Source organism: Pelodiscus sinensis, chromosome 20 (assembly GCF_052426305.1).
Source record: "Pelodiscus sinensis isolate ZL-2025 chromosome 20, ASM5242630v1, whole genome shotgun sequence".
Taxonomy (NCBI): domain Eukaryota; kingdom Metazoa; phylum Chordata; order Testudines; family Trionychidae; genus Pelodiscus; species Pelodiscus sinensis.
The window spans coordinates 22,651,016-22,676,969 of record NC_143071.1 but is presented as its reverse complement, the minus strand read 5'-3'; the positions used below and the strand labels follow the sequence as shown (position 1 = coordinate 22,676,969).

At 44.4% G+C, this 25,954-nt stretch overlaps 1 protein-coding gene across 7 annotated transcripts in view; it reads left to right on the top strand.

Moving 5' to 3' along the window:
• TNRC6C (trinucleotide repeat containing adaptor 6C) overlaps nucleotides 1–25,954 on the top strand; it is a 351,877-nt gene that overhangs the window by 214,201 nt on the left and 111,722 nt on the right. For 6 of the 7 annotated variants that reach the window (XM_075903557.2, XM_014573581.4, XM_075903560.2 and 3 more), the window contains 2 exons: nucleotides 20,688–20,897; nucleotides 22,600–22,766. In XM_075903557.2, the coding sequence (XP_075759672.1) occupies nucleotides 20,688–20,897; nucleotides 22,600–22,766 (377 nt within the window). The remainder of the gene's footprint in view (nucleotides 1–20,687; nucleotides 20,898–22,599; nucleotides 22,767–25,954) is intronic. The other variant, XM_075903558.2, reaches the window with a different exon arrangement.

Genomic DNA, 25,954 nt, shown 5'->3' with positions numbered 1-25,954 from the left:
GCAGATGATACCAAACTGTTTGAGATAGTCAAGACAGAAACAGACTGTGAGGGACTCCAAAAAGATCTCACCAAACTGAGTGATTGGGCAACAAAATGGCAAATGAAATGTAATGTGGATAAGTGCAAAGTAATGTACTTCGGGAAAAATAACCCCAACTATACTTACAATATGATAGGAGCTAATTTGGCTATAATAAATCAGGAAAAAGATATTGGAGTTATCGTGGATAGTTCTCTGAAAACTTCCACACAGTGTGCAGCGGCGGTCAAAAAGGCAAATAGGATGTTAGGAATTATTAGGAAAGGGATAGAAAATAAGACACAGAATATCTTATTGCCCCTGTATAAAACTATGGTACGCCCACATCTTGAGTACTGCATTACACATGTGGTCTCCTCACCTCCAAAAAGATATTTTGGCCTTGAAAAGGGTTCAGAAAAGGGCAACTAAAATGATTAGGGGTTTGGAACTGGTCCCATATGAAGAGAGGTTAAAACGACTGGGACTTTTCAATTTAGAAAAGAGGAGACTGAGGGGAGATATGATAGAGGTCTATAAAATCATGAGTGATGTGGAGAGGGCGAATAAAGAAAAGGTATTTATTAGTTCCCATAATAGAAGAGCTAGAGGACACCAAATGAAGTTAATGGCTAGCAGGTTAAAACTAATAAAAGAAAGTTCTTCTTCACACAGCGTGTAGTCAACCTGTGGAACTCCTTGCCAGAGGAGGCTGTTAAGGCTAGGACTATAACAGAGTTTAAAGAGAAGCTAGATAATTTCATGGAGGTTAGGTCCATAAAGGCTATTAGCCAGGGGTTAGAAACGGTGTCCCTGGCCTCTGTTTGTCAGAGGCTGGAGAAGGATGGCAGGAGACAAATCGCTTTATCATTGTCTTCGGTCCATCCTCTCTGGGGCACCTGGTGCTGGCCACTGTCGACAGACAGGCTACTGGGCTAGATGGACCTTTGGTCTGACCCAGTACGGCCATTCTTATGTTCTAGGATGCTAATTATCTCACCCATTAAAAAAAGATAGTTTCCCCAATTATCACCTGTAATGTCATTACCTCACAGACACTAACCTTTCCCCCTCACCCCTCTTCTGTTCTTAAATCCTATTTGTCAATTTTATATGTTCACTTTTTTTTATTGTACCACTTTGGTATCTATGGTCGTGCCAATTTTCCTCCACATATTGATCTGAGGAAGTGGATCTGGCCCACGAAAGCTCGTCACCTAATAAACCATCTTGTTAGTCTTTAAAGTGCTGCATAGTCCTGTCTTTTGTTTCAGCTAGACCAAACTAACACAGCTGCATCTCTATTACTATTGTACTCCCATACTCCCATCTGACTCCTAATTCCCTGGTGGTAGAGGCTGTCAAATACCAGGAATAGCAAGGTGACCCCGAAAAATAAGGATTCAAAGAGACTGGACTTATTTAAGATGAAACTTTATTCATCATCAAGCTTGCAGCTGCAGGTGGCAAATCATAAGGCCCTCATAGCCTGCTATGAAGCTAATGTGGCAGGATATTTCTAAATTCGAGTCTTTCGTCTCAGAGGATTCGAGAAAGGCACTCAAGGCCTTGGCAGAGGAGGAAGCATCAGCTACAATTGTGGCTCTCCAGGCTGCTGCGGATGTGACAGCACACTCCATGTCTTCAGCCATTTCCATGTGGAGAGCATCATAGCTGCTTTTCTCGGCTCTCTTCCTGAGGCAGAACAGTCCCTTTGGGATCTCCCCGTTGATGGAGGAGCCTTGTTTTCAGAGGTAAAACAGATACTAAGCTGCAAAGCAATGACCATGAGATGGTTGAGTTCAGGATCCTGAGCATGCTAACATGAGGGATAACTTTTTTGTCTCATTTTTTGAGGAGTAACGTTAGTTCAGATGAAGAGCTTTAGTCCGAACTAACACGTCCCGGCACGCACTTCCTGGTTCGAATCAGCTGTGATTCGAACTAGTGCACCGGCGAGATCGTGTCAATGAAGCGCGGGATATTTCAATTCCCACTTCATTAACTACTTCCGTCGTCTCCATTTGCATCCCTAGTCCGAACTAGGGATGCAGTGTAGCTGTACCCTTACAGACTAATTCGGCTACCCCTCTGAAGCCTTTTCACAAACAAAGTCAGGTCTGAGACTTCTGCACTTGGCAGTACAATATGGGAAGGAGGTGGGCAGCCCTCAGTGGCGAAAGAATAAGTTAAAAACTGTTTAGAAAAGTTGGGCATACACAAATCCATGGGTCCGGCTCTAATGCATCCAAGGGTGCTGAAGGAGATGGTAGAATCCCTAGATTTTTAAGTCTTCTTGACAAAGCCCTGGCTAGGATAATTTATTTGGGACTGGTCCAGCTTTTAGCAGTGGGTTGAACTCAATGGCCTCCTGAGGTCTCATCCAACCCTATGATTCTAAGCTCCACAGGCTAAAAGCCTCCCGCACTACCCTCCGCACCCTCGGCCTGTACATTTCGGGTCTAGCTCATAAGACGTTCCAGCCTCCAACCCAGCTGCCCAGCCTTTCCATCTCCATCAGGACATGGGACAAACTTAAGTTCAAAGAGTTTAGGAAGAAACAATCAGTCCCGCTCGTCTACGCAGCCAGGCTCCTCCCATTTGGAAGCACCTATTTTGAGGGCACGATTGAGGACAATGTAACATCCACTTCACCAGATCCTTCCTCTGTGATGTTTACCCACCATGTACACCCCTTACTCCCGGCCTGGCACTCAGACCTTGGGTCCTCAATGTGGTCTGGCAGGGATACACCCTTCAGCTCTTCTCTACTACTCCATCCCTTTTTACAAGGGCCTCTAATGGCAGGTTGCTCAGGCTGGGGTCAGTAGAGGAGTGCTACCGAAACCAGGGGGTTTACTCCCATTACTTTTCCCCAAGGCAAAAGGGGGGCTTCAGTCCATTTTTGACCTGCACAGTCTGAACCATTGCCTGGTGAGACTCAAGTTCCATATGGTCTCCTTGGCCTCCATCATTCCCTGCCTAGATACAGGAGATTGATCTCAAGAATACTTACTTCTACATTATCGTTTTCAAGGATCACAGACATTTCCTGTTTTTTGAGGGGGTCGAGCCACTACCAGTTTGCAGTCCTACTGTTTGGCCTGGCCACAGCCCCTCAGGTCTTTGCCAAATGTATGTTGATGGTAGTTGCTCACCTTCAATGATGAGGTTGCAGATATACCCTTACCTGGATGATTGGTTAAGGGGGATTCATTCTCCGCTGTCCACCTGCACACAGACTGTTGGCTCCGCTTCTGCCACCATCTTGGAAAAATCAGTGCCGATTCAATACATAGAGTTTTTAGGGGCAGTATTGGACTCAGCTCTGGCTCAGGCTTTCCTCTGCGTAGACAGATTTCGAACACTAGCAGACTTCGTAACCCAGCTGCATGACTCGACGATCACTACAGCCAGAGTCTGCCTTCAGTTACTCAGACAGTGTCAAGTTAAGTGGTTAGATATGCCAGACTCAGAATGTGCCCCCTCCATCAATGGCTGGCATTGGTGTATACCCCCTACAGGCATCCCCTGGACTAGGTGGTGATGGTCCCAGCCCCAGACTTTGACTCCATAGCCTGATGGTACCCTGAAACGTGATTCTGTTCAGGGCCCCTCTATACTCCTTGGAAATGGTATTGGATGCATCAGGCCTGGGCAGGGGCATCCACCTGGGTGATCTATGAACCCAGAGTACATTGACTCTGCAGGAGGTGCCCTTCCACATAACCATAAAAGAACTATGGGCGGTTCGCAGGATATGGAAGGTCTTCTTTCCTCACGGAGGCTATGTCTAGACTGCAAGCCTCTTTCGAAAGAGAGCGTCTAGACTGCACGCGGAACTTTCGAAAGAGCAAGCCGCTTTTTCGAAAGAAAGCACCCAGTGAGTCTGGATGCTCTCTTTCGAAGAAGCCCTATTTACATTCAAGAACGCCTTCTTTCGAAAGAAGCACTTTCGAAAGAAGGCGTTCTTCCTCGTGAAATGAGGTTTACCGCCGTCGAAAGAAAAGCCGCGTTCTTTCGATTTAATTTCGAAAGAACGCTGCTGCAGTCTAGACACAGGTGAAGTTTTTTCGGAAAAAGGCTACTTTTCCCGAAAAAAACCCTGAGTCTGGACACAGCCTTAGTTGTTCGGGTCTTCATGGACAACATGGCCATGATGTTTTGCCTCAACAGTTGAAGAGGGACCCATTCCAACACTCTCTGCTATGAGGCGATCTACCACTGAGACTTTTGCAACCTTTATGACATTCACTTGGAGGTCCAGTGAGATAACGTCCTCTCTGATCAGCTGAGCAGAGAATTTTCCTCTCACCACGAATGGGCATTCACACCCAGATCACTGCTGTTTTTCCAGAAGTGGGGCACCCTTTAGGTGGATCTTTTCACCAGAGAGCAACACACTATTGCAGCGTCTGTTCCAGACATCGTGCAGAGTGCCTCTGGCAGATGCTTTTATCATCCATTGGTCAGGTGCCCTGTTTTACGTATTTCTTTCAATCCTACTTATCCTCCAAGGTCCTGGAGAAGGTCAGGCAGGACAGAACCAGTGTCATTCTTGTTACACTGTCGTGGCCTCACCAACATTGGCATAGTACATTGCTGAACCTAGCAGTGTCCCCTCCCGCTGCTGTGCCTGGTTGCTTTCTAAGGACTACAGCCACCTTCTACGCTAGGAATGTCAACATGTAGTCAGCTATACAATAAACCAATAAGTCTGGTCTTATTGGTTAATCCTGTAGACTACTTGTACTCCCCCCTCCCCCAGCCCCGTATCAGAGGCAGCAAGGGGAGAGGAGCCAGAACTGGACACAATACTCCAGATGTAGCCTCACAAGAGCCGAATAAAGGGGAATAATCACTTCTCTAGATCTGCTGGCAGTGCTCCTCCTAATGCACCCTAATATGTCATTAGCCTTCTTGGCTACAAGGGCACACTGTTGACTCATATCCAGCTTCTCATCCACTGTGATCCCCAGGTCCTTTTCTGCAGAACTGCTACTTAGCCATTCGGTCTACAGCCTGTAACAATACTTGGGATTCTTCCATCCCAAGTGCAGGATTCTATACTTGTCTTTGTTGAACCTATCAAATTTCTTTTGGCTCAATCCTCTAATCTGTCTAGCTCACTCTGGACCCTATCCTGGCCCTCCAGCATATCTACCTCTCCCCCTAGCTTATTGTCATTTGCAAACTTGCTGATGGTGCAATCCATCCCCTAATCCAGGTCATTAATAAAAATGTTGAACAAAACCGGTCCTAGAACAGATCCTTAGGGTACTCCTCTAGAAACCAACCGCCAACCTGACATCAAGCCATTGATCACTACCCGTTGGGCACAACAGTCTAGCCAGCTTTCTAACCATCTTACAGTCAGTCCATTTATCCAATCCATATTCCCTTAATTTGCTGGCAAGAATATTGTAGTAGACCATATCAAAAGCTTTGCTAAAGTCATCCACTGACTTTCCCATATCCACAGAGCCAGTTACCTCATCATAGATTGGTCAGGAATTACTTGCCCTTTGTGAATCCATGTTGACTATTCCTGATCACTTTCCCCTCTTCCAAGTTCCTCAAAATGAATTCCTTGAGGATCCCCTCCATGATTTTTCCAGGGACTTATGTAAAGCTGACTGGTCTGTAGTTCCCTGGATTGTCCTCCTTCCCTTTTTTAAAGATGGGTACTACATTTGCCTTTTTCCAATCATCTGGGATCTCTCCCAATCTCCATGGCTGTGTCTACACTGGCACCCTTTTCCGTAAAAGGGATGCTAATGAGACACTTCGGAATTGCAAATTTGCATGAACATGGTTGCAGCTTTTTTCCGGCTCAGGGTTTTGCTGGAGAAAAGCGCCAGTCTAGATGGGATCTTGCGGAAAATAAGCCCTTTTCCGCAAGATCCCTTATTCCTACTTAGGAAAACCCCGAGCCGGAAAAAGCTGCAGCCATGTTCATGCAAATGCCGCGGGGGATATTTAAATCCCCCGCGGAATTTGCAATTCCGAAGTGTCTCATTAGCATCCCTTTTACGGAAAAGGGTGCCAGTGTAGACACAGCCCATGAGTTTTCAAAGATAATGGCCAAAGGCTCTGCAATGACGATTGCCAACTCCCTCAGTACCCTCGGATGCATTAAATCCAGACCTATGGATTTGTGTATGTCTAGCTTTTCTAAATAGTTCCTAACTTGTTCTTTCCCCACCAAGGGCTGTCCACCTCCTTCCCCTACTGCATTGTCTAGTGCATTAGTCTGGGAGCTGACCTTGTGTAGGGATGTGAATGACTAGTCAACTATCTGATAAGCAAATACTTATTGGATAGTCAACACATTAGTCAACTAGTTGCTTCCCCCCCCCCCACACCCGCTTCCTCTAAAAGAAAGAAGCAGCGGGGGGGGGGGGAAGAGAAGGGGATGCGTCAAAGTGTCAGTGCTGCATGGAGTCCGGGTCTGCCACTTCAAAACACCACGTGCAGCCTGGGGTCCCAGCTGGCCTGGGCTGCATGTGGCATTTCAAAGCAGCAGTGCTGCATGGAGCCTGGGATCCCCCGGTTCCATACACACTGCTGCTTTGAAATGCCATGGGGAGCTTGGCATCAGCTGGCCCTAGGCTCCCCACGGTGTTTCAAGGCTGGGGCTGTTCCTACACTTCAAAGATAGAGGCACCCTTATTGATTAATCGAATAGTTGAATATCTATTTCGTTAGCCCATTTATCTAAATTTAACATCCCCACACATGTACTGCCACCCATCTCTCAATGGAACCGTAATGTGGTCCTCTCCAGGCCAACAGCGTCACCCTTCAAGCCGATGGCCAAGTGTTCTCTTCGAACCTGTCCTCGAAGGTGATTTTCTTTGTGGCCATTATCTCGGCAAAGAGAGACTTTGAATTGAGGGCCTTGATGTCGGAGCCCCCTAGACTGTTTTCTTTAAAAACAAAGTGCAGTTATGTCCCCATCCTCCTTTGCTGCCTGAGGTGGTCTCAGCTTTCTATATGGGCCAGGATATTTTCCTCCCAGTGTTTTACAAGCTTTCATGCATCTGCTGAGGAATGTCAACTTAATGCATTGGATGTTCACAGGGCCTTCTCATTTTACAATGACAGAACAAAGCTGTTTTTCTTAGTCGCCCCTGTTCTTTATCACCTACACTGAAATAATGAATTATCCACACAAAGAATTTCCAGTTGGTTAACCTCCTGCATTCGAGCAGGTTGTCAGCTGGCAGGAGCTCAGCCACCCCTGCTGTCTAGGGTTCATTTGATTAAAGAGCAACCTTCTTGAAAGCCTGCCTCGCTAATGTTCCAGTTCTGCAATGTAGTCGTCAGTGCATATCTTTGCCATGCACTATACACTGCTGCACGAAGCTCAGGAAGATGCCTCAGTTGGCAGAGCTGTGCTCCAGTGTGCCTGCTAATGAACTCCTCCCACCTCTGGACATACTGCTTGCAGTCACGGAAGTTGAATGGATATAAGCAATCACTCAAAGAAGAAAAGACATTTACCTGTTTCTGAAAATGATATTCTTTGAGATGTGTTGCTTCTGTCCACTCAACATCTTGCAATCCTTCCCAACTGTCAGAGTTGTCCATCAAGAAGGAACTGAGGGTGGAGGGAGCCAGAGGCACCCTACATAGCATGGCATGTGTATGCCGCTCCAGGGAACACCTAAGCTGCCTCTCTCCCCGCCCCTCCACGGGTACTGCAAAGGGAAAAGCTTACTAACTGTAAAAGTAGTTAAGTCCTGGAATAAACTGGCTGGGGAGGTCTTGGATAGACATGCACAGTGCATCTGCTTTTTGGAGGAGGCACATTTCCCACAAAAATGCTCCCCACTATTAACAATTATTAATGAGATCACTCAGGGCTCAAAACCTCCAACTAAAACTTACTATGGCAAAATCTCTCAGATCTTCATCAGAACCGGAGAATGGTCTACAGCAGCAGCCCCTGATCAGAGTCCTCTTCCCTCACTTCCTCGGATCTTCTGGCTAAAAAGCCCACCAAACAAAAGCCTGTCTAGTATGGACAAGTCCCAAGGGGCTAAAGGAACTAAACAGCCATGCCCTCCAACTGCCTCTCACACTACAAGCAAACCAGAGTGTTGGATGTCCAGAACACTCCAGTCATCTGAAGAAGTGGGCTGAGCCCACGAAAGCTCATGATACCATCTACACGTTTTCTTAGTCTTTAAAGTGCTGCCAGACTATTTGTTGGGGTTTTTTTTAAGTTTATCCTTTAGGGTATGTCTACACTGCCACCCTAGTTCAAACTAGGTTGGCTAATGTAGGCATTCAAACTTGCAAATGAAGTCCAGGATTTAAATATCCCGGGCTTCATTTGCATGTTCCCAGGCGGGGGCCATTTTTAAATGTCCGTAGTTCAAACTACCTGCCAATGGCTATACACGGCACGGGCTAGGTAGTTCGAATTAAATCTCCTAATTCAAACTACTGTTAAACCTCCTAACGGTAGTTCGAATTAGGAGCTTTAATTTGAACTACCTTGTCCATGCCACATGTAACCGCGGGCAAGTAGTTTGAACTATGGAAATTTAAAAATGACACCCACCCGGGAACATGCAAATGAAGCCCAGGATATTTAAATCCCGGGCTTCATTGGCAAGTTCAAATGCCTACATTAGCCATCATAGTTCGAACTAGGGTGGCAGTGTAGACATACCCTTACAGACTAATTTGGCTACCCCTCTGAAGCTTACAAGCAAACCATCCACCTTGGCCCAACAGCAACCCAGATGACTGCAATGCTAGTACCAAAGGAGGCACACAAACAGCTTTCCATGCTCCCAGAACTGACAATGACCACCCCTATACTGACCACCAAGGTTCCCTCTAAGCTGCGCAACAGCACTCCCCCACAGCTGCTTAATGAGTCCCGCCTAGCCAGGGGATCAGCACTCATGAACAGAGATGCTTGGCTAAGGGAGGAGCACTCCTCTCTCAGCAACAGCAGTAAGTCCCTGCTGAGGACAGAGTAGCAAGTCTCTTCCAGCCGTAGAGACATGTCCCCTCCCATAATGGTGATGGCATACGTCTGTTCCCTGTTTTACTTCAGCATAACTCAGCTTTTCCAAGGGAACCCCATATTTTGTTTTCTAAAAAAATCAGATGTGCCAGTGAGTTCTATGGAGCTTACTCCAAAATTAAGTGCACTTTAAGTGCAATCCGTCTTAACTTTTTTGGTAACTTGGAATCAAATCTGCATCTTTGCTGAAAAAAATGTAAGGGTACAGCTAAACTACACCCCTCTGTCGGCAGAGGGATGTAAATTAGACGTATCGAAAGTGCAAAGGAAGCCGGGATTTAAATATCCCATGCTTGATTTGCATAATGGCAGCCGCCACTTTTTTTCGAAAAGGGGCTTTTCGAAAAAACAGCAGTTTAGACGGCATTTTCGATAGAAATGCTCTATTTCGAAAGATCCTGTACTCCTCAAAAAAAATGAGGAGTACAGGAACTTTCAAAATGGGGCATTTCTGTTGAAAATGTCCCATCTAAACTGCCGTGTTTTTTTTTCCGAAAATAAATTGACAGCTGCTATTATGCAAATGAAGCACAGGATATTTAAATACCAGCTTCATTTGCACTTTCGATACATATAATTTACATCCCTCTGCCGACAGAGGGGTGTAGTTTAGATGTACCCTACTGAATAATAGAGTGAGAAGAACTGAGAAGAATGACTATTCAAAAATTATTTAAAATTTTGTTTCAGGATCCCAAGTAAGTGCAAAGACTAGTCTATCTATTTACAACAATTTCATAGTCATCTGTTCTTTTAGCAGCACTACTGCAACTGAATGTATTTCACATAACTTAGAATCAGTAGCAAGCAAAAGATTTCAGTCACCCAGTAAAACCCCCAGTAAAACCTTTAGTAAGGATCAGCAAATACCAACAAGTCACCGTACATGAAAAGATGCTAGATTCATTTATGCCACAAATTCTGCTTTTTGTACTGTTAACAACAAACAATTTCATTGACATGGTTGAATCCTTATGACCAGGCTATATTCCACCTGGAAGAGCAGACACTAATGGAAGTTTGCAGATTACAGTGTATTAGTAGGAACTTGAACACTGTGCAAGAAATACTGAGAGGAAATTTGCCAGATTAATGGGTGGAGCAATATACACAATGAATGAACATATTAAGAGCTATTTAGAAAAGTTGGGCATATACATCCATGTGGCCAGATCTAATGCATCTGAGGGTGTTGACGGAGTTGGCTAATGTGATTGCAGCATCATTGGCCATTATGTTTGAAAACTCATGGCGATCCGGGAAGGTCCTAGATGACTGGAAAAAGGCAAATGTAGTGCCCGTCTTTTAAAAAGGGAAGAAGGACAATCCAGGGAACTGCAGACAGGTCAACCTCACCTCATTCACTGGAAAACTCATGGAGGGGATCCTCAAGGAATCCATTTTGGAGCAGTTGGAAGAGAGGAACAGGAATAGTCAACATAGATTCACCAAGAGCAAGTCATGCCTGAACAACCTGATTGTCTTCTATGACAAGGTAACTAGCTCTATGGATATTGGGAAGGTATGGACATGATATGTATTTAGCAAAGCTTTTGATATGATCTTTTGACAGCAAGTTAAGGAACTATGGATTGGATAAATGGACTGTAAGATTAATAGAAAGCTAGCTAGATTGTTGGGCTGAATGGGTAATGATCAATGGCTTGGTGTCTGGTTAGTGGTCAGTGTCAAGTGGAGTGCCCCAGGAGTCAGTTCAGGAGCCAGTTTTGTTCAACATCATTATTACTGACCTGGATGAGAGGATGGATTGCACACTCAGCAAGTTCTCAGATGACACTAAGCTACGGGAAGAGGTAGATACGTTGGAGGGTAGAATTAGGGTCCAGAGTGACCTAGACAAATTGGAGGATTGGGCCAAAAGAAATCTGATGAGGTTCAACAAGGACAAGTGCTGAGTCCTGCACTTGAGATGGAAGAATCCCAAGCATTGTTACAGGCTGGAAACGGACTGTCTAAGTAACCATTCAGCAGAAAAAGACCTGGGGATTACAGTGGATGAGAAGCTGGATATGAGTCAACAGTGTGCCCTTGTAGCCAAGAAGGCTAGCAGCATATTAGGGTACATTAAAAAGAGCATTGTCAGCAGATCTAGAGAAGTGATTATTCCCCTTTATTCAGTGCCAATGAGGCCACATCTGGAATATTGTGTCCATTTCTGGGGCCCCATTTTAGAAAGGATGTGGACACATTGGAGAAAGTCCAACACAGAGCAACAAAATGATTAGGGATCTTGAGTCACATGACTTATGAGGAGAGGCTGAGGGATTTGGTTTTATTTAGGCTGCAGAAGAGAACAGTGAGGGGGGATTTGATAGCAGCCTTTAACTACCTGAAGGGGGTTTCAAAGAGGATGGAGAGAGCCTGTTCTCAGGAGTGATGGATGGCAGTGGTCTCAAGTTGCAGCAGGGAAGGTCTATGTTGAATATTAGGAAAAGCAATTTTACTAGAGGAGGGTGGTAAAGCATTGGAATGGGTTACCTAGGGAGGGATATTGCACCCTCAGCAAGGTATCTCTGTACCTAGACATTTTTAATTCTCAGTTTGACAAACCCTAGCAGGGATGATTTACTTGGGGTTAGTCCTGCTTTGGGCAGGGAGTTGGACTCAATAACCAGGGTCTCTTCCAACCCTGTGATTCTATGATTCAGTAATATGTGCCTGTGTGACAACAGAAAATGGAGATGCATATATTTCAGAAACAAAAGATATTTTGGGAAATGCCCACAGAACAGAGTATATAAAAGAAATGGCAGTGAGCACTGTAATAAACTGTGAACTAAAATTCAACTGTCACGTGCAGTTTTGTCACAGACAATGCTACAAACATGGCAAAAATGAGAAGATACTAAGAAGAAACAGAAGGATGCTCCTTAATAACAAATGGCTGCAGTGCCTATTTAGTGCATCTTTTAGCCAAAGACTTGAGTATGTCTTCTCCAGGAGTAAAAGAAAATGTTGAAATCACAAAATAATTCCATTAACAACCATTGTCCTTTAGTTTCACTGAAGAGAGCAAGAGGTTCCAAACTAATTCTCCCTTAAAATGTTCAATGGAATTCTGTGGTTGTTTTGAACAATTTATGAAGAACTTGCTTAGGCTCATAAAATTTTGTGAAGAAAATCATGTATCTAATATTGGAATGTTACAGAAAATATGCGTAGTATACTGAAACTTATTATCCATAGCCTTAAACAACTTCAGAGAAATTGCAGATGCTGTTGAAATTTGGAAGGCATTCCAAAAGACTTTAACAAAAAATTACCTCACCGGAAAGTTGAGCTACAGGCAACCAAGAAGTGAATGGATCAAACTCCATCTCATTTTCTTGTGAACTTTCTTAACCCCAGATATAAAGGTAGACATCTAACTTCTGAAGATGCTGCTGCTGCCGCCATGACATGGGCATCTCAAAATCACTCCTCAGTTATGCCAGTCATAATAAATTTCAAGGCTGGAGTGAAACCATATGATCAGTAAATGTTTACTGGTGATGTTTTGAACAAAGATACTCCCTTGAATTGGTGGGAATCATTAGCCTGGCACCTTGAAACAGAGTTTCTTCAGTTGCTAAACCAACTTTTCACAGCAGTAGCTTCCTCTGCAGGCACAGATATTGTCATTGTTTGGTATTATTCACACAAAATCAACTGGGAGTTGAAAAAGCAGGAAAACTCATATTTGTTTCAATTTATAAATCAAAATGACAGTGGGATTAGGGAATAGGAGATGTAGTTGCATACGTGTTAAGGACCCCATACATTTAGTGTTCTAAGGACAGCCATCAGCCAGCACACTTATGTAATGTTTATGCAACATTTAAGATTTAATTTAATAAAATAAGTATTATTTTATCTGCGTGTTTAGTGCTTACCATTCCTAATGTACTGCAGCTGCAGTTTGTCACAGGTAATGAGTACAGACAGTCCCCGGGTTACATGGATCCGACTTACATAGGATCCCTACTTACAAACGGGGTGAAGCAACCCCGCACTAGCTGCTTCCCCCCAGCAGACCAGGGAGACGCGAAGCTAGCGCTCCCCCCCAGCAGACTAGGGAGACACGGAGCGGCTTTTCTCAGCAGACACCTCAGCTTGAGAATAAAAGATTGAGGGAAGTGAGGTGTGGGAGAATAAAACTGAGCTCTGGAGAAATGTTTGGTTAGAGTTTCCCCTACAATATGTACCAGTTCCAACTTACATACAAATTCAACTTAAGAACAAACCTACAGTCCCTATCTTGTATGTAACCCGGGGACTGCCTGTACTGTGTATTATTTCCTGAATTACTAAAAATGAAATTATCTAAAAAAATAAAGTATATCTTCTTAGATGTTGTAAAATGTTATACTGATTTGTAAATAACATGTTTTAGTGAACAGATTTGTACCGTTGTTTAAGAAATATGTGAAGAAGTATCAATAGGAAACTTGATTTAAATCAGTGATTGTAGGGGCACAACCAAATCCTTACCTTGCTTTAAGTTATAAGAGAACGCTGTAGGAGGAGTTCTTAAACATGCGGGCTGTGTCTAGACTGCATCCCTTTTCCGTAAAAGGGATGCAAATTAGACACATCGCAATTGCAAATGAAGCGGGGATTTAAATCCCCCCCGCTTCCTTTGCATAAACATGGCTGACGCTTTTTTCTGGCTCGGAGCTTTGCCGGAAAAAAGCGCCAGTCTAGACACGGATCTTTCGGAAAATAAAGCCTTTTCCGAAAGATCCCTTATTCCTTTTTTTAAGAGGAATAAGGGATCTTTCGGAAAAGGCTTTATTTTCCGAAAGATCCGCATCTAGACTGGCGCTTTTTTCCGGCAAAGCTCCGAGCCGGAAAAAAGCGGCAGCCATGTTTATGCAAATGAAGCAGGGGGGATTTAAATCCCCGCTTCATTTGCAATTGAGATGTGTCTAATTTGCATCCCTTTTACGGAAAAGGGATGCAGTCTGGAGACACAGCCGTAGACACACAGGGTATGTCTAGACAGCATCCCTCTGCCAGCAGAGGGATGCAGATTAGGCAGGTCGACATTGCAAACAAAGCGGGGATTTAAATATCCCGTGCTTAATTTACATAAAAAATGGCTGCCGCTTTTGCCGACACAGCACTTTGTCGGCAAAAAGAGGCAATCTAGAGGGGGATCTGTCGAGAAAGAAAGCCATTTTCCTTGCAGGAAGCATAAGGGATCTGTCGAAAAAGGCTTTCTTTGTTGACAGATCCCCCTCTAGATTGCCTCTTTTTGCCGACAAAGTGCTGAGTCGGCAAAAGTGGCAGCCATTTTTATGCAAATTAAGCACGGGATATTTAAATCCCCGCTTCATTTGCAATGTCGACATGCCTAATCTGCATCGCTCTGCCAACAGAGGGATGCAGTCTAGACATACCCACATATTTACTCGTTCCCTCACAGACAAACACTCTCAAATATATAGTAGACTAGTCTTGCATATTATATTGGATGGCAGCTTGCTCATAATGGGATTGAATCAATATATTCAAATATTGATCTGTGCTATACCTTTTCATCATTGTGCTTCATGTGATCTAATTATTTTGTGATTTTTTGTAAAATCCTAGTAAAATACTATTCTGTAAGAGAAGGTGGTCATGAAATCACAGAAAACAGGTTCACTATATGCTCAGGTTTTCCCATAAATGATCTCTTTTTAGTCTTCTCACCTCTGTCTAAGCAGATTTTTTTTGAAATATGACCAGCATGTTTCCAGATTTGCCTATTGCTCTAGGGTATGCTCATTTATTAGGATTACTGTTATGGGGGAGGGGAAGGTTAATCCTTCTAGATTACATGGCTCAGTCGACGGAGCCATGTAAAATAGTGTACTCGGCATAGTCAAAGAAGCGGGGATTTAAATAATCCTGCTTCATTAAAATAAAAATGGCCGCTGCGCTGTGCTGACGATCAGCTGATCCAGTATAGCACGGTAGTCTAGAAATGGTGTGGTTGGCAAGGGAAGCCTTTGTCAACAAGGCATACTGGAGCAGTCGACAAAGGCTTCCCTTGTCAACCGCACTGTGTCTAGACTGCCGCGCTGTGCCGGATCAGCTCATCGTCAGCACAGCGTGGCAGCCATTTTTATTTTAATGAACCAGGGATTATTTAAATCCCCGCTTCTTTGACTATGCCGAGTACACTATTTTACATGGCTCCGTCGACGGAGCCATGTAGTCTAGATGTACCCTCAGTGTGCTGCTTGTGTTACTTGTGGTCTCATATGGAGTTGTACGTCACCCTGCTGCCAATTCCTTCCCAGTGAAGCACTTCCATGGGAACTATGTTCCCCAGGACTGGGTTCTTCCCACTCTGGAATCAGACAAACACAGATATTCACATCCACTAACACAGCATGTCTGAGTGAACCGTTTAATCAGCACTTACAGGCTAATTCCTTATATATCCCTGGACTCAGTAGCCTGGGTTGCACAGCAATGCCAAGCCCTTATGTGCCCTTGGACTCAGTAGGCTGGGTTTAACAGCACTTTAAGCTGCCACCGTCATATGCCCCCAGGTTCAGCATCTCTCTGTATCCGCTTTCACACCATAACCATTCAGCTAGTAATCTACTGGATGAACAAACCCCATGGGATTTTGGGGTGCTACAGGGATCTTTGGTTTAGGTATAAGAAGCATTTTTGCAGAGTGAATGGGGAAGCCAAAACCACACCCCTGAAGGGGGAAATAGTAAGAGAGAGAGGAAAAGAAAAGAAAGCAACCAGCTTACCAATGAAAGTTATTTATTTGTAGGTAATAGTAAAGGGGAGCCACACAAAGAAAACAGTTACAATATTAAAGCTAATTTAAATCGGATTACAAATGCTTGAGCTAGAAAACCATAACTGATCACATAAGACAGGGTAGGGAGGCTGCACCTAAAGAGAGGGGAGAAAAAGAGAGGAAGGCAAGAGAGAGAGAGCTCAGCACTCCATGAAGTTTGAACTCATCTGGATTCCTAGATGGTGATGGTAGCTGGGGGTTCCAGAGTATTGGAGACAGGCAGAGCAAAGCTCCTAGCACGATCAGTCAGGAGAAGATGACATCCCAATGGAACAGATGCAGACTCTAGATGCAGGCATCACATCCCTTTTCTTGAGCAATGGTAGGAGTTTTTGTTGGGACAAAACAATAGTTATGGGGAACACTGGATTTCTTTATGAGTAAACAGTAGAGACTAGTCAACTATCTGATAAACAAATGCTTATCGGATAGTCAACACAGTAGACGACTAGTCACTTCTCCTCCTCTTTGCTGCCTCATCAGAAAGAGGCAGCGGGGGGCGGGAAGGAAGAGGAGTGGGGGTTTCAAAGCATCAGTGCTGTGTGGAGCCCGGGATCTACTGCTTTGAAACGCTGTGTGCAGCCCGCATCCCCAGCTGGCCACAGGCTGCACATGGCATTAAAGTGGCAGCACCGTGTGGAGCCAGGGGTCAGTTGGGGACTCCTGCTGACCCCGGGCTCCATGCAGTGCTGCTGCTTTGAAACACCGCTTAGAGGCTGATGCCGGGCTCCCTGACATGTTTCAAAGTACCAGCACCACATGAAGCCCAGGATAAGCTGGGGACTCAGAGTCCCCTGCTGAGCACAGGGTCAATGGGGGACTGTTTGAGTCCCCCACTGGCCCTGTGCTCCCCACAGTGCTTTTGCCTTTGAAGTATTGCAACAGCCACTTTAAAGGCAAAGATGCCCTTATCAACTAATTGAATAGTTGATGTAAATTGCATTGACTATTCAATTAGCCAATTAATCTAAATTTAACATCCTTAGTAAACAGATGGTTCAAGGGAATATTCCAAAGTTGTTTTGTTTAGACTAGACAATAGAAACTGATCATTCCTGACTATGGGCAGTGTTCCTTGAGAGAGCTCATAATGCAATTAGGCAGTTTTGGTATTTTGGATATCAGTAGAGGACCTGTTACTAAAATTGGTCTGATCATTACTGATTTGGGTGTGAGCAGGCATGGGTTTATTAACATCTGGAGCAGAGATTTCCCACCAAGCAGTGCTTTTCTGCTTTTGGTATCTCATAGTTTAGTGCAGTTATTGCTTTGGAAGTGCTGTTCCTCCATTCTGTATGCTAATATGTTAGTCTTTAAAGTGCTACATTGTCCTGCATTTTGCTTCAGCTGCACCAGACTAACACGGCTACATCTCTATCACTAATATAGATGTCTGTCTTGTGGCAGACCACAGCCTGCGAACTGCAAATATCTTATAAAAGGCTATCTTGGGAGGTGGGTTATGCCTTCTTGTTTCCCAGTTAGACTCAACTGAACACAGCAAGGCAATCAGGGCAGACAATGGAGGCCTAATTAGGAGTCAGCCTGCAACAGGGGTTAATTAAGCACCTGTTGCTAGTTAAGGCCTCTGGGTCCCTATAAAAGGTTTCCTCCCAGGGCAGGAGAGAGAGAGAGAGTTTGCAGAGGCACAGAGTAGAGCTACCCTGCCCAAGGTAAAAGGTGGAAGATAATAGAAGGAAGCAGTGAGTTTAAAGAGAAGCTAGATAATTTCATGGGGTATGTCTGCACTACCCCGCTAGTTCGAACTAGCGGGGTAATGTAGGCATACCGCACTTGCAAATGAAGCCCGGGATTTGAATTTCCCGGGCTTCATTTGCATAAGCGGGGAGCTGCCATTTTTAAAACCCCGCTGGTTCAAACCCCGTGCAGCGCGGCTACACGGGGCTCGAACTAGGTAGTTCGGACTAGGCTTCCTATTCCGAACTACCTAGTTCGAGCCCCGTGTAGCCGCACTGCACGGGGTTCGAACCAGCGGGGTTTTAAAAATGGCGGCTCCCCGCTTATGCAAATGAAGCCCGGGAAATTCAAATCCCGGGCTTCATTAGCAAGTGCGGTATGCCTACATTACCCTCCTAGTTCAAACTAGGAGGGTAGTGTAGACATACCCATGGAGGTTAGGTCCATAAAAGGCTATTAGCCAGGGGATAAAATGGTGTCCTTGGCCTCTGTCTGTCAGAGGCTGGAGAGGGATGGCAGGAGACAAATCGCTTGATCATTGTCTTCGGTCCACCCTCTCGGGGGCACCTGGTGCTGGCTGCTGTCGGCAGTCAGGATACTGGGCTAGATGGACTTTTGGTCTGACCCAGTACGGCCGTTCTTATGAAGTGGTCTGGGGAGAGGTAGTGGTGTTAGGGTGGGGCAAGAAGCCCTGCTGGGTGGGGCAAGAAGCCCTGCTAGCTGCCCCTCTTGTAAGGCCCCACTGGGCCAGAGTCTAGTGGAGTGGGCGTGCCTGGACACCCCCGCCCCCTTCCCTTGGAGGATTACCCTGCCAGGGAGATTGGAACAGACCAAAGGCCAGGAAAAGAGGGTTTGTTTCTCTCTCCCCTCCCCCACTCCCTCCCCAACTCAGAACTTGCCTGTGATGAGAATGACTCAATAAGCAGGGACCCTTGCCTCTGAGGAAGTCCCAAGGCTACAAAGGGGTCACCGTGAGTCTCTGAGACACACACAAAACCATCAAGAAGCGCAAAACCCATGGGGACCTAACAAGGGACTTTGTCACAATCTGTATTCTATCTTCGATTCAGATGAGGCTAAAGATCTTTCTTTAATTCTGTGACTCTTGTCCAGAGTGGTTTAGGAGTGTCTTCCTCTGTCTTTTCATTGCTTTGTCTTTGGTTCAAGCAGACACCTGATAGTGGTGGGGTCTTCCATGAGTATTATGCTCTGGCTCCACAAGAACACAGAGCTCATAGGTAACAAGTACCAAGTGTGGGGCAGGAGGGGAGTCTTCATAACCTGAAATATTTTCAAATGTAGGGGGAGGCAGAAAAAATAGTTGGGGAACCCCTCCTTTTTAACATGTACTATAGTTTCAGTTGCATGTAAGACAGGGGTGAGCAATAATTTTTTAAGAGAAACCATTTCATGAATTTCAGAAGTGATCATGGGCTGCCCGGGAAGGGACGGAGCCAGGAGACTTCACATCCTCTCCTACCCACAGACCCTGATTGTCTTGCAGGTGTGGGAGTGTGTGAAGTCTTAGCCCCCCATCCTTGCCCTGCCAGGGGTATGCGGTGCCTAGAGGGAACCATCAGCTGTTTTGAATAACTGGTGGTCCCTCTGTAATATTCTTCCTGTTATGAATACTACTCATTGGCTGTGTCTAAACTGGCAAGTTTTTCTGGAAAATCAGCAGCTTTTCCAGAAAAACTTGCCAGCTGTCTACACTGGCCGCTTGAATTTCCGCAAAAGCACTGACTTCCTACTGTAAGAAATCAGTGCTTTTTGCGGAAATAATATGCTGCTCCCGTTCGGGCAAAAGGGCCAGGGTAGACAGCTGAGATTTGTTTTCCGCAAAAAAGCCCCGATCGCGAAAATGGCGATCGGGGCTTTTTTGCAGAAAAGCGCGTCTAGATTGGCCATGGACGCTTTTCTGCAAAAAGTGCTTTTGCAGAAAAGCGTCCGTCCCAATCTAGACGCTCTGTTCCAAAAATGCTTTTAACGGAAAACTTTTCCATTAAAAGCATTTGCGGAAAATTATGGTACTCTAGACGTAGCCATTGTGTATGTTTTATCTTGACTTGCATTCCATTTCTAGTAAAAACATCATTCAATGTATCTTTTGGGAATTTAGCTCAAGCAATTCAGTTTTCCAAGAGAATCCATAGGTGCTATGTTTGTCTACATATTGTTTTGCTTTCTAGATTAAGTTGGTTTCTTGATCGCTGACACAAATATGTACACTGAACAAATATGTAACAAAAAATTGAATAAGTAACTTTTCAACTAGGAAAGATATTAAGATACTAATATAGATACCACTTTGGTTGGGAATAGTACCTTGTATTAGCAATCCCTTCAACTAATTTTAATGTAATCATATAGTTGCAGTCCTATTTAGTCCTGGTGTGAAAGGATGTTGGTTACAGCACAGGGCCTCAGTGATTGAGGGAATATGAAAGAAATGCACTTCCTTGCAACCCCATAATAAAAAACATTTTGGAATACAGATGAAATACATAATCAGGTTAAATGTGGCCACCTAGGGTAAATATAGTATTTATTTTCTGGAGCACAAGAAAGAATGAATGACCGTCTGGTTAAGGGGACTAAAGAAGTTTAAAATTAATTGGTTTAAAAAGTGCACCCCTGAGTTCAACTCTAGTTGAGATTCCTCCTCATATTTTCAGTTACCTGTACAACTTTTGAGTACCATGGTGTAAACACAAAACCACTTTACTTGCATTTTGAGGCAGGTTAATATGATCTAAAGAAACACAGCATTTGAGGAGCTGATTTATCTGGGAAGGAGAATGGTATATCCAGATCAGAATTGAGGTATATTTGTATAGCAATATGAATACGCTTGAATACCTTCTTTTCTGCTGTTAGAAAATATTTTTTTCCGTTTTAACAAATGCATATAATGAAGTTCAGTTAAGAAAAAGAAATTTGAGTAAATCAGATTGATTTTATTTGTGCTTAATTTATTTATTTGTGTGTTGTCTTCCCACTACTTTATGCTCACAACAAAAAAGTTATTTTAATGATAGATGTATTCTAAGAGGTTCACTGGTTTCCATTTTTTTTTCCTTTAGCGCTAACTGTTTATCTTTCTGTTTTCAGCAGGCTGGGGGGAGATGCCTAATGTCCACACGAAGACTGAATCTTCTTGGGGAGAGCCCTCATCCCCTTCTGCTGCAGTTGATAATGGCACTTCAGCATGGGGGAAACCCCCCAGCAGTGGTACAGGGTGGGGAGATAATTCTACCGAGTCAGCAGGAACCTATGGAAGAGCGAATTCTTCAGCTGCTGCCCCAGCACTGTGCAAGCCAGGTGAATTCACACATTGGCTTTGTTGTGATAGCATTGGGTAGTAGAATAGAAAATGTTGGAAATAGCATCTATACTTTTGTATATTTTTCAATCAAGTTTACTCTGCCATGCCATTTTTTGCATTTCAAATTGCTATGGTTTGAAAAAGAGCAGCGTTATAACCAAAGACAATCTAATATCAATGTGTAACTTTCACTTTCTCAGATCAGTAAATTATCTCAATTCTTTCGGCGTGTGCACTGATTTTGTCCCATTTAGTAGAACATTTTAAAAAAATCTAGCTACTGTACTGAACTTCAGGGTTCAAGTGTATGTGCGCATGTGTGCATGGTGTGAAAGGGCGGTCAACTACTCGCATTCCTCCCTCACCCCACTGCCTCTATATCAGAGGTAGCAAGGGTGGGGAGTAGGAGCCAGTGCTTGGGAGAGCCGGCTTTAAAGCTGGTCCCCCCAGCACTGTCTCTGCGGTGTGGGAAAGGGGAAGTGTCTCAAGGGAGGCAGAAGCACAGCTGTTCTTACTACATTTAAAAGGCAAAGTCGCAGTGGTCCGGACCCAGCATGAGCCAGGACTGCTTGTGCCAGGTCCCAGACCTACCCCCACTGCAGCTCTGCAGTTTAAATGTAGTAGGAGCTGGGCTGCCCGCACGCCCGGCTTCTACTACATTTAAATTGCAGAGCCTCAGTGGGTCCTTATTAACTAATCATGTACTTGCTCATTTACTCACTCCTTAACATCCTGAATATAGCAAACCTCAAAGACCTACATTACACAGATCACACTGTTCTGTTCTTCCTCCTCAAATGCTGACTGTGCTATCCCAAAGTTCATAATTAAGATCATTACCTGTATGAAAAGCAGCTAAACTCAAACAAGACACCAGTGATGTTGGTAGGAGAGGGAATATCCCTTTGAATCATCAAAACAGTTCACATCCTTAAGTCATCCTGGTTTGTTTACTGCTGATAGGGGATTCCCAAATAGCATCAGCTGGCAGATAAACATTCTTTTATCTACTGTTGGCCTGAAGGCCACAGCTCATCTTGTAGAGTGTCAGTTTGGCTATAGTGAGCTATTTTATAACTTATGAGATGTACTCCTACAACATATTGGAAATCATTGAAATAATTGAAGTTCTGGAAAATCTATAGAGGATTAAAAATGTGACATTTCACCTTTTGAGCAACAATGGAAAGGACAACTGATCCATGTTCATGTCCTAATCCTCAGGGTTCTTGTTAGGTTTGGCTCAGGCTACCTTAAGCTTTGTTTCTGTCTTCACAACTATAATCTTTGTTCATTAGGAATAACAAAAATTGTCAACTAAAAGGGTATGACTCATGAGATCAGGAGAAAATATATTTTTAGTGACTTCATGACTTTTGAGCCCTGTTCCCCAAGAGGTTGGATTGATTACAAAATGTCACTTCCTTTAGAGTAAAAAAGCAAGATTCTGTTCTTTGCAGTTTTCCCACAGTAATAATGAAAACATTTTATCCCTTTGCTCCAGATTTAGGAAAGAGAACCAAAGATTAATATTATTCAAACCATATGATGCACCTGTGTAATTCTGTAAAACAATCAGATGTTAAGATAATGAATACAGGATGGATGGATGTACATGTAAATTTTAAAAGATGTAAAGTCTAAAGAAAAGTAACAGAAATGTTTCCTTTCCCCTCTTCTGTGTCCCCCCCCCCCCAGCTTCTAAATCTATGCAAGAAGGCTGGGGTAGTGGTGGGGATGAAGTGAACCTCAGTACTAGTCAGTGGGAAGATGAAGAAGGAGATATGTGGAATAATACTGCTTCACAAGAGAATAACTCCTCCTGTAATTCTTGGGGAAATGTCCCAAAGAAAGGACTTCAAAAGGTAGGACAATGATAAGAATGGATTGTAAAAAATCAATAGGGTTAGAGTGCAGCATTTCTAGCACTAAATGTCTCACATACTATCTGTATAAGATTAATACTCTGAAATTGAATGAAAGTTTCTGATCATCAGTGGTGAAAATGAGTGCAGTACTGTAGGAAATGGGTTTATATACACTTGTAGTGGCAGCTAAAGTAAAAGCAGTTATTAATCTGGCCTGAAATATTAAGTGATAGGCAAAATATTTTCCCTTGAATGCAAATTTAGCTAGTCTTTTGCAGTAATACAGCTGTTTCTGGGTTGCATTAACATGCAGAATATTCCCTGGGGGGAAGGGATAGAAGCTACAATAATTTAGTTCACTTTTATAGTGCTCCCAATTTCATGGAAGTCTATGTATTTTGAAGATCTTTTAAAGTATTAATAAAAAAAATCATACTGGTGACCTCTTAAACATTTTCATTTGCATTGGAAAAAGATAAATGGTGATATTTTAAGAAATGGTCCAGCGTAATTCATAAGCAAAAAAATTTGCTTTGTCTCCTACATCTGAAGGGGGAATGTATAATTTTTGTCATGAACTGATGTGGTAACAGAGTAAAATTTAACCAGTATGAAACTTAAACAAGAAAACATCCACAGTTACATTAGACATTTTTAAATGAGAAATATAAAACCTTGGATTTCAGGACATGCGCTAGCCTCTTAATTTTCAGGACTAGCTTTGCTTGTGAGCAGGTTATTCCATAGTTGTCAGATATACTAGATGAACCACTGGTTTGATTCAGAATCACAATGTTTATATTATCATCCCACCTATTTAACATTTGTGCTCTGTAATTCAGGGTATGTCTACACTACCCCGCTAGTTCGAACTAGCGGGGTAATGTAGGCATACTGCACTTGCAAATGAAGCCCGGGATTTGAATTTCCCGGCCTTCATTTGCATAAGCGGGGAGCCGCCATTTTTAAAACCCCACTGGTTCGAACCCCGTGCAGCGCGGCTACACGGGGCTCGAACCAGGTAGTTCGGACTAGGCTTCCTATTCCGAACTACCTAGTTCGAGCCCCGTGTAGCCGCGCTGCACGGGGTTCGAACCAGCGGGGTTTTAAAAATGGCGGCTCCCCGCTTATGCAAATGAAGCCTGGGAAATTCAAATCCCGGGCTTCATTTGCAAGTGCGATATGCCTACATTACCCCGCTAGTTCGAACTAGCGGGGTAGTGTAGACATACCTTTAGAGAGTTGCACTGCAGGGTCTTGAAGTGGAGAAGTTACCCAAAGTTCTTCTAAAGACGTATCAGGCAGATAACAAGTACAGGTTGAACTTCTCTAGTCCGGCACTCTCAGGACCTGACCAGTGCCGAAACAGGGAATTTGCCAAACCACTGGAGGTCAATATTATGTAGCAGCATTATGAACATTTCCACAGCTTACTGGGCTTTTAGAAGACATTTTGAGGTAAATTGGAGCTAAATAACAGCACAGAACACTGAAAGCCAGGATTGGTGGCTATAAACAAACTTTATGGGACCATGGTAAACTTGACCACCACACCCATGAGAAGAGGACTTCTGGCTAACTAAAAGCATGCAGGACCATAGATGTTGCTGGACCAGAGAGTGCTAGACTAAAGAAACTCATCCTGTGGTTGTTTACAGCACCTGATCAGATGAGGTAAAATCTGCTTTCCATCCTCTGGAGAGAAGGGTTGTGTCATTGTATCCTGTTAGTCTTGGAGTGCTTGCTCATGTCCATTCAATGTAGGTATGTGTGCTCCCCACATGCACTGCTTCCAAAAGATTTTACCTTAGCAGTACCAGTAGGGGAACCAATTTAGGTGCCCCCTTGAAGTGACACGCATATGCCTATATAGGATGTTTCTGGCCCCCTTCATCCTCAGTTCCTTCTTGCTGCCAGTGACAGTGCTTGGAACCTGCTCGCCTCAGCATTAGCTGTTTCACATTTCACAGTTGGGCTCTGCAGGACTTTGGCACCAGTCTTCTGAGGCATATGCCTCCTGGTATGCACAGTTCGCTCAGGACTGGTACCCTCTGCAATCTGAGCATCTTTCAACAGACAAGGTGCTGGCACAGATTCCCCACAGCATGTCCATGAGGAGCACAGGGGTTGGAGGTCCCACACTGCTTCACAGCACTGCTCTTTGGCTCATCAGTACTGATCCCAATACTGTACCACGGGTCCCCCAGAAGTCCAAGTTCTCTAGGGAACCATTCTCCTCACTTCTTTGCATCCTGGCAGTGGACAGTGTGTGGTACCATGGCAATATGAGCTCTCGTTCATGATCCTCCTGGCACCACACATTTTGTCAGCCTGGCCTCAGACCAATCTTCTGTGCCTCCTACTCAAGCATCTCATCCAACTCCCTCTCTACTGCAGATGGATTACTAAATTGCTCAGTGGCTGCAGGCCTAGCCATCTTCATGGTACCCCTGTGACCCAGGGGGGTTTCCCCTGCCCTCCCAGGTATCGTGGTCAGTAGCTGGTATGTCTGTGACAACAGTCAGCCTCTTCCCCTAAGAACTGGTCAACAGTAGAACAGGCAGATTGGCTTAAGGTACATCATACAGCTATGCAAAATGGATAGCTGGATTCGGCTTACCTAAGCTGTGACGCTTCAGTGTCTACACTGGGCGACTGACAGGTGCACACACTCCTGTCGGCTTCCTTTACGCCTCACAGTTCAGGAGAATAGGTCACTGGTAAGGGCTTCCCTCAGCGTTTGATTTGGGGGTCTACACTAGATCTGCTAAATCAAACACTAGAAAATTGACCTCCGGAGAGTCGATTTTCATAGTGTAGACAAGGCTTAAATGCCCTCCAGTACCAGAAGTCTCGAAGGCTCCCACACGCTACGTGGAACAGGCAGTAGAGGCATAGTCTTCAGACTTCCTAGGTCCCAAAGAGCCCTCCCTCCGTACCCCAGTGCAGGCCTCTTTCTCCTCCTCACTAGATGAAACTGTTGCGGGTCCCCTCCAGTGGTCCCCCTGGACCATGCCCCAGTCCTTAACACTCTCACCTGGTGGATGAGCCACGAGAATGCTATAGCAGGAGTACCATTCAGTGTCCCTACCCACTCAATTGAACTGGTATCAGATGCATTGGACTTGCGCTAGGGTGCCCATCTTGGCAATCTCCATACCCAGGGTACTTGGTCCACATAGGAA